Here is a 9,731-nt window from a genome sequence, read left to right as displayed (position 1 = left end):
GATGAAAGATTCAGTGAAAAGGTTGACCAACCACACTTCTCAGCAGCAAGAGTGGACATAAGAGGCCATGTTTTTATTTTTAGAATTACAAAATTATTATTATCATAGTATCACCAATGTTACCATCATTATCTTCATCTTCAACGTGTTCCAGGTGACTTTAAGGACAGTGGACATCATTGAAGGTTTTGTTAAACAATCCAATTTAGCCTATTTTGTTTAGAGAAAGGGAGTCATAATGGTTTTTGTTTTGCCTAGATGCAAATCTGCAATAAATTAGGTGCAACGCTGCTCGAGTCCTGTGTGAATGCAAAGTTAGAACATTTTGAAAACGGCGTACATTTTTAAATCACAGTCTTGTGACTAAATCTCCTTTAAGCTTAATATTTCTTTATTCCACATTTCTGAAATAAAATTATTTTGAAAGTTGAAAAAGAGCTCTGTCTTAACTTTAAAAATTCATGAAGTTTTATTTTAATTTTAAGTTGTTAAATCAGACAGTATATATATTTTATGTTAGTCTCTTTTCTAAACTAGATGTTGTAATAATTTATTTAATCAACAATGCTTTTTTTTTTTTACAAATTACTTGGTTTTTGTGAATTTTGCAATCATAAAAAACAACAACTTTGAGGTCATCTTATATGTAAAATGTGCCATTTGAATAAACATTTACTTCCTCTTTTACTTTTAAAAATCATTTAGGTGGCAATGGCAAGTAGTGAGTGTCTATTAAATAAATACTTACACATTTTATAAGTGTCAAATCCTATTTAGAGTTCCAACCTGAAATTTTATAACTCATTGAAACTAGTTTAATGAGTTATATTTAGAAAACCAAACATGTTAAGATAGTATTTTATCCAATTTATAAAGTGAGCCAGATGTAATTTTTTATTTTTTTTTGGCCTCTTAAAATGAGCAATGTAGGGCAAAAAAATTAGGTTAGTGCTAGGTGGAGAAAATGCATCATCTAGTTTGGTTCGAAATTATAATTTGAACAATTATCATATGGGCTGGTCCTTCTGCTATTCAGCTCCATGAAATATTGTTGTGTGGACATAGAGACCAATATATCAGAACAAAAGGGCTGGGAGTCACTTGCTGAAAGAAGTCGAATGAAAGAAAAAAAAAATCTCAGACTCTGAGGTCATCCAAAGTAATGGAGCATCTTTCGTTTCTGGAGCTACTGACCGGGTCAGTGCTGTCCCGAGGCAAGATAAGGGTCAGGAGGTGAGAGTTGAACTCTGGTGTGACTGCATACATTTGCTTGGCCTTGCAGCCCCCTGCATGTGCCCACCAAAACAATGTGTGACCAGAGTCATTCATTAGATAACCTGGACAAAGTTATGAATAAATATTTTATTAATTTTATGCCGGCTTATTCCAAACCAGTCTCCACTGCTCTCTTGTGATTCATTTAGGATTTAGCAGCAATAATATCCAGTGCAAAGACGCTAATTGAAAGCTAATCAAAATGTACCCTCGCAGAGAATTAATGTGGATGACGGCTCATAGCTTGATATTATGAAAGACATTAACATGAATGAAACGAATTGTGAAAGCAGGAGCACAACAGTGTTTAAGGAGCGTGTTTACAGTCATTTACTTTGCACGAGATGAGATGCGAATCTGGGAGGAGTATCGAGCTGCGGGAAGTGCTGGTAGCAGTGCAGTTTATTGGTCGATCCGCAAACCAGCAGTGGCATTCATTCCCCCCTTCTCCCCCTTTTTATAGTCTGTTTTTCCCGCATGAGCTTTCAAGTCCAAATTATCATTTTCTGATGCATATATAGAGGCGATAAAGAGCGGAACAGCTCCCGATCGGGGCGTTCTGCGCGTTCCATTAACATGCAGTTACAGATGCGTGCGAAAGCTCCCCAGATTAGACCCTCCAATGAATGGATCACGACGGATCGATACGCGAATACTGAGTGCGGTCGATAAATCTGTCCTCCAATCACTGCATTTTAATCTTGCGTGGACGCAGGACAATGAAAATATTAAACAAGTTTTGCGAGTCTAACACAGTACACACGTAAAGTATCTGCAAACAAACAGATTATATATATATATATATATATATATATATATATATATATATATATATATATATATATATATATATATATATATATATATATATATATATATATATATATATATATATGCTTGCTTGCATCTATACGAAAGATCTGGTTCCTGCAGATTAAAACAGGCCATGCTCGAGTAAAATCAACTCCTGGTAAATGGTCCAAAATAATCAAATAGCCTCCCAAGGATTTCCACGGTCAATTAAAGAACTTTGTATCTTCGTTTACATTGTGAACACTGGAGCGCAATGGAATGGCATTCATTTTAATATTCAAATCAGAGTTTCAAGTCGAAAGCCGGGGTGAATGACAAATCGTTTGCACCCGTTCTTGCGTGGAGGGAGCCTGCCATCGCGCTCGTCGGGAGTGCAGCATCCATCGCGGTAAACAAATAAAGGTGACGCCTGATTGCAAACGATGCAAACACGAATCAAAACATCTGCTGGCTGGCTGGAGCCGTCGCTCTCTAACGCTCGGGTACGGTTCAGAAGTTCAGGGACAGGTGCAGTCCTCCTGGCCGGGCCCGTCCTGCAGAGGAAGCCGGGCGTCCGAGAGCAGCCGGTCCCGCCGCAGTTTCTTCTGCTTCATGCGTCTGTTTTGGAACCAAACCTTCACCTGCGTCTCACTGAGCCGCAAGGTGCCAGCCACCTCCACCCGCCTGGCCCGGGTCAGATACTTGTTGAAGTGGAACTCCTTCTCCAGCTCGGTCAGCTGCCTGGTGCTGAAGCTAGTCCTTGGGGCCCCGTTCGCGGCTTTGCGCTCTGCCGGGCTTCCAACCTCCTCCACGCAGAGGCCCGCACTGAAGCCACCACAGGTCATGTGCATCCTGCCTGGGAACAGAGGGCATTAAAACGGTCGTCAGCACGATCAATGACGGGAAACACACACACACACAAAAACCCCAAACAAACAAAGAACTTAAATAAATTATGCACGCACAGACTTGAAAAGTGTGAATAAATACTTTTAAAACTTCACTAAAATGAATGGAAATCTAAAAATAGTAGTAGCTAATAATAATACTAATAAATGAAACTTCATTCTTTGGGAATAGTAAACATCGAAGAAATAATTAAAGGATTAACAGATAGCGGGTGGAGGTGGGGCAGCTTCCAACAGGCTTCAGATCATATAAAACTGATTTGCGGCGCTGGCTCAGAGCCAGCTTGTTTCCACACTTTGAGCTATAATTCTGTCTGTATGACAAAGATGTATTTCAGAGAACTATCAACTTTACACACAGCCCACAGGCAAATCACAAAATCTTTCTGTGGCCGTAAAAAACCCACAAAAGAAAACACGTGATAAGAAACTTGCTAAGCGGAAGATCAGAGTCGGAGGCTTCGCAAGTGAAGTTTGAAAATCCAAGAACTTTGAATGGACAGTGCTCGTTTACTGCAAGGCTATTAGCATTATGTATTAATAGATCATCCCACTGTGCAGGAAAACTGCACTGCATTGGAAGGTGGGTGATTCACATAACTGTGTTGCATTAACAGTCCATTAACTGTATTCATCTGAATCATTTGTTATTTGCCTTTGGGTGCTTTTTTTCTGTGTCAATGACAGTTTAACAGTATACAAATCCGTTCAAATGCTGCATAATGACAAATGCCCCCCACTTTTTTTGTGTGTGTCCTCTGAGGTTTCTGGGTTACACATTAAAGTATCATCTGTGCTACTTATCTGCAATGAATGACAAGCACCGCAGCTATATTTTGATTTTTTCACCGCTGACACTGTGGCTTGTCATCAGTGTGTCTTTTGCTTCTGAGAAAACGCTGCTGCTGCTGCTGCTGCTGCATAATGTAGCCAGGTGTGGAGTAATTCCTCCCACCACATTTCATTGAGGGGAAGGTTAACAGGCCTCCAGCCACTTGCAATAGCACAGCAGATGGAAAGGTCAGTTATGGGATAAATGTCAACATCTGTGTTTTAAAATAAATATTTTAAAACACAGATGTGGGATGATAACCAAGTTGCACCAGGAGGCAGTGAATGTGAGTGACCGATACACAGACGCCGTTAGTAATTCAGAGCCCAAACTCTCAAAAGTGCAAATTGCATGCACATTCTGATTAATGGCTGCAAAGATAATAGAATTGATGCCAGCCAGAAGGCATATAAGAATCAAACTAAATATTTGAGGAATGACTTGCATGCTTAAAATAGCCAACCAGCAAAGAGAATGGAAGGTCCCTTCTCAAGCTAAGGAGAGCAAAAGAGAAAAGGGGGAGAGATCAATACACATTGCCTCAGTCATCTGGGCATCCAGCCCACAGTAATTCAGGTGCTGTCAAGGCATAATTGAAGAATGACGCACAGGGAGTATATACACCAAGCCAGGAGATCAGGTTACAGCGGGTCTGTGGAGACCTTTCAGCATGGAAGAATATATTCAAGACTATCTTTTGTGCCAAAAACCAATGCAACCTCTAAAGGAAAGCACACTTTCACTGATGATGTTTTTTTTTACCAGTTACATGGCGGTGCTAATGAGCTACTCCTACAGATCATCTCCATCAGAGAGATGCAGAAAGAGGGCAGAAATACCAGCAAAACTACAAAAACAGTCATATTTTTTTTGTGTGTGTGTGTGGGTGTTTGACAGAAAAATGTTTTTTTTTTTCCAAGTGCACAGACTTGGTTCAGAAGAGCAGCTCTTATGATGGAAGGATAGAGTGACTTTCAGACCAAAACATGATCTGGTTGACAAATAAAATCTCTCTCAAGAGTTTATTGTCAAAAATCTAATATTTGACAATAAATATCATGTTATCAAATTAGTATGCTAATTTTAGGACTGTTTGAGAATTTAACAGTGTTTAAATCACATGTTCTCCAAATTGAACTTTTAAAGCACCACATAGATGATCTTCAGATGATTTCCATAAATCAAGTCTGATTTAAAGATGATCACTTTCTATAATTTCAGCTTTGTTGTCACAAGACAGAAGCCAGTTGTCCAAAAGTGGCAGATGTTTTGTTGAGGGTCTTTTAATGTTGCCATACTTTTGTTTAATAAGCTTATTAGCAACATTTATACTTCTGGTTGTGATAATTGGGATCAAAGGTAAGTGAAAACTTAATTTTGTGGATTTTAGCATAAAAATAATCGTAAGTTATTGGTCAAGTTAGATTTTTAAGTAACGTGCAAAGAAACATTTCTATGTGATTTGAAACACGTTTAATATTTATTTCAAACAGAAATAAATATTTATGTCTATTTGAAGCAAAATTATAAAATGTACACTGTAATCAATGCCGGGTCAACTGTATAAGGAATCTACTCCCCAACTGTTGTCCCCTGGTCAGCAGGGATTAACAAGAGAAAATAGATCTGGAAACAAAAACATGTTTTCCATTTTTGTTTAAAGACTTACAATTTTTCCAAGTTTAAAATGAAAATTTATGCAGGGTTATAACAAAAAAAGACAACCCTGATTGATGGGATTATGCAGAATAAAAAAAGAAAATATTTGCAGTTTTCCAGTAATTGTCATAATTCAGTGTTCAGTTACATATTTTCTGCTGGTTTTACCTCTTCCCTATGTAGATTTCAGCATAAGCAAACTAATCAAAAATAAAGAAATAAATAGCTGGTACCACCACCTTCCTGACTTTGTGTTCATTATGGTGTTTTGACTCAGAGGCTAGAAGTTCAGCAATAAAAGATGTGCATCATAAAGTTAACAAGGATATTTACAAATGCATGTTACGGAACTGCTAAAGTGATTTCTCATTTTAGTTTGCTGGAAGTCCAAATTGAAATGTTATGACATTATCAGAGCCAGCCCAAGGCATACGCAAGCAAAGATTCAGTTTTGGGTTACCTGGGCCAGAAGGGGGCATTGACTCAATGTCTGTTCAAATCAACTGGGGTCAATGGTTTTTGCTGGAGTTATTTGTGTCTCAGAGGCAAAATGTTCTGTGACACCAGGGTTGTCATAGTTTTAATACGGATGTTCCAAAAGTGGAAAAAAATATTTAGATTAAAAGCTCAAAATGTAAAAAGCACACTACAATCAGAGCCAGCCTAAAGCATAAGCACTCTTAGATAAAATCTCAAACCACTATGGATTACTAAAAATGCTGAACCTCTAACACAAATAATAGACCTTTAAAATTCAAATTTGCAGTATTTAATTGAGGGAAGCTTTTGTAATTTTTCACAATCTAAACTTTAAATTTATTTATTTATTTTAATCAGGCTCATATGCAAGTTGAGATCTTATTCAGGGAAACATTCAGAGTTTCAAAGTTATTCATATTTCATAATGCTATTTTAATCATGTCTGTTGTGTAGTAAGAGTTGGAGGTGATTTCAAGTAATTAAACTGCAAACTTATTAATATATAACCAAAAAATAAGTATTTTCTTCCGGACACATTTTTTTCTATATTACTGCCAGTTGTAATTACATAAAATGTTCTGTGGATAAGATGCTAAATGACTAAAATCCCTTTTGATTTGTGTCAATTGGATGTTGAAAATTTTGAATTGTACACCACAATCAGAACTGGTGCAAGGCGAGAGTGAAGTAATCGATTGGGCACAAAATTGTGAAACTTCCAATTTGTACTTGTGTTTAAAAGAACATTAAGCATTATATACAATTCTTTACAACATGGCATTTATGTGAATTTAAAGGTTTTACTATAACTGAAAAATGTTCAAGCAGGAGTCATGCTCAGAAAAATAGTCCTAGTTTTGACATTCATTCTAACAGTCCGAATTTAATCTGACTAGTTTAGCATTTTCTGCAGTTTGATTTATGTTTTGTGCACATTGTAACTGCAAAGAAATGAATAAACAATTAACAATTAACGCCTTGCAACACAACTGCAACATAGATCAAATGATAAGACTACCTTTTAATAGATATTGTAAATTGAGCTCCACAATTTAAAATCTGCTTCAGGGCCCATAAAATCTTGGTATGACTCAATCCATAGTAATTCATAAATTCCAACATCAACTGCTTTACTCCCTAAGTTATAAATTTAAAGCTCGCAACAAGATCATGAGGAGATATGTTTTGTGCTTTTTTTTTTTGTTAATCAAATGCAAATGTCTTGCATTTCTTTTCAGAAGAGTTCTAAAGTTGGTTGCTGAGCATCAGGGCTGCAGCAGAAAGAGACCACCACTGGTATAAATATCCCTTCAAGGAAAAATGTATAACACCCCAACCCAGGTCCAGTGTCCAGTCAGTCAAGTGACACTATTGATCAGGTGAATGATCTATATGAGATCCCATCACTCATACAAATTTCAGACATTTCTTCACATTAGTTCCTGATTGGGTATTTCTAAGGCCGGAGGGGATTTGGGGGGGTGGGGAGGGATATATGTATTCTTCTTTGGGCTCTCTGCCCAGAACTCATCAGTCAATGAAATGATGATCTGTGACAGCAATTATGTTAAAAAGGTGGACACATGTAAAGGTGCTTCAAACTGAAATCAATACACAAGGGCTTTCATTATAAACAGACAACTAATCAATACTTGGGGAGCAATCCAGCTTACAAGAGTAAGTTTTACTCAACTTCCTGTGAATCCGGACAGGCGATGGTGTGTTGCATTATTCAAAGTCTGCTGGTTAGTAAGAGCCGGGGTAAATAATTTATCACCTTCTCTGGGCTGAATGTACACTGTGGCTGAGCAGGCCCTTTCTCTGTCTCTCGCCCTCCCTCTTTCTGTACAGTCTGCGTGGAGCAGGAGGTGGAGCAAAGCAATGAGCAACCTCACATGAAACCGTTAAGGAAATCGTAACTGAGCCGTGCGCATATTCAAATGTATCCTGGAACAGTTACTGCTGGCACTTTGAACGTGTTAGTTTCATTTTTTTTTTTTTTTTTTTTTGGTGGAGTTGTTTTCGAGAAAAATTCGTTTTATTTCAAGATTAAAACTTTTGCAAAATGCTCTCGACTACCAGTAAAAGTTATCGTGTGTGTGGAAGAAAGAAACTCTAAACGCGCTCAATGATCTCTTAGGAAAAAAAAAAAAAAAAAAACTTACTTGTTCGATGTTGACTTCTTTTCACCCTCATCCACTCAAAAGTTTTGTTGCTCCTGTTGTCCAAAGCAGCTCCACAGTCCAAGCATCCCTCCGCGGCTCCAGAGTTAAAAGAGGAGCCAAGTTCTTCTGTAAGTGACCCAAAGTAGCAGTGATGCGTCTCGGCGATCGACCCCTTTGCCACGCACCTCCAGGTGACGCTGGAGGAGTGCGGGGAGGCCGGTGTGGGGAGCCACTCTGGCTCTCCACATTGTGGTGGGAGAGGGAGGGGGGGCGCACTGTTGTCCGAAGGGGCGCACAGAGGCAAATAAAATCCAGGAGATGCGTCCACCTCGAGTTCAGGATTAGACCTGCCGCCCGGGTCCAGCACCGTGACCTCTTTTGCAAAGAGCTGGGGGCTGCTTTCCCCTCCTGATAGGATGTCATTATCACCTTTCCCCTGCATAATCATTGGACGGGAGTGCAGTTCATGCCCGGCCTCTCTTGCGTCCAGAGCCACACGGTCAGGCGGCTGGACGGGGCGTGCAGGGAGCGAGGACATTCCTCAGAGGAGAACCATGCAGTCCCCCCTGATTGATGGAGATGACGTGCCCTCTCGTTCTCGGCCAATAGCCGGACATCTCTGTCATCAGGGGGGAAGACGACGCTGAAACCGGACGAGCGAGCAGAAAGCTGCGCACGACCTGAAAGGACAATGAGCGAACACGAAGGGGCCTCCACAAACACCTCACCTGTCCGGACAGGTAGGAGGTGACGCCATCAACAGTCAGCGTTCAGAAGAAGTTGTGCTTCAGACCAAATCTTTGTAGAAAAAAAAGAAAAGAAAAGAAAAAAGATTATCTATCACGGCAACAATAAAAAAAGAGCCGTTTCCCCCCTCAAAGCTAAATTAGCATGATATAAGACCACATTGAAGCAGCTAATGGATTATGTAGATGCGCTACCTCTTTTTCAGAAAAAGAACAAAAAAGAAAGAACAAAAAAGGAAAAAAAAACGAAAGAAAAAAAAACTATACGATGGTTCTGCTAGGAAAAAAAAAAACAAAAAAACTCCTGGGTGAGATGTGAAAGGAACATGTAATGGGTTCAGAGGTCAGGGAACTGGTATTTTAAAAGTTCAAGAGAAACAAAATATTTATTTATAGAATTATGTAATAATAATAATAATAATAATAATAATAATAATAATAATAATAATAATAATAATAATAAAAAACACTTTCAACAGGGAATAATAAATTAGAACATTGCTATATATTATGTAAAAATAGGATTACTGGACTGACATTAAATGTTAAAATATAATATAATATAATATAATATAATATAATATAATATAATATACATAAGGCATGATGAGCAGCTATTGGATGGAACAGAGATTCAAGTGTAAGTTTCAAAGTGCAACTCTGACCTACTTTCAAATCTGTATAAATAAATCCATTGAATGGAAGTGACAATATTCCTAAAACATCTAAATTATTTTTTTTATAAATATACTAAAAGTGTATTTATATTAGTATAAAAAAACACTTATTTCTAGCATTTTAGAAGTTTTTTTTCCTCAATCACTCAACCTTTTAAAGCATTTGTTCATTAGCAGCTTTTACTTAACTTTGTCTG

At 38.1% G+C, this 9,731-nt stretch overlaps 1 protein-coding gene across 1 annotated transcript; it reads right to left on the bottom strand.

Annotated features, from left to right (window-relative positions):
* Nucleotides 1–2,181: 2,181 nt before the first annotated feature.
* hoxc1a (homeobox C1a) lies at nucleotides 2,182–8,918 on the bottom strand. Its single transcript, XM_055049403.1, has 2 exons — nucleotides 8,112–8,918; nucleotides 2,182–2,923 (listed from the first exon to the last, which is right to left on the bottom strand). The coding sequence occupies exons 1-2, from the start codon at nucleotides 8,647–8,649 to the stop codon at nucleotides 2,586–2,588; spliced, it is 876 nt and encodes a 291-aa protein (XP_054905378.1). The 5' UTR covers nucleotides 8,650–8,918; the 3' UTR covers nucleotides 2,182–2,585.
* Between the last annotated feature and the right edge of the window lie 813 nt (nucleotides 8,919–9,731).

This window comes from Poeciliopsis prolifica, unplaced genomic scaffold, assembly GCF_027474105.1.
Source record: "Poeciliopsis prolifica strain line A6 unplaced genomic scaffold, Auburn_PproV2 SCAFFOLD029, whole genome shotgun sequence".
NCBI lineage: Eukaryota > Metazoa > Chordata > Actinopteri > Cyprinodontiformes > Poeciliidae > Poeciliopsis > Poeciliopsis prolifica.
This window is presented reverse-complemented; position numbering and strand designations above follow the sequence as displayed.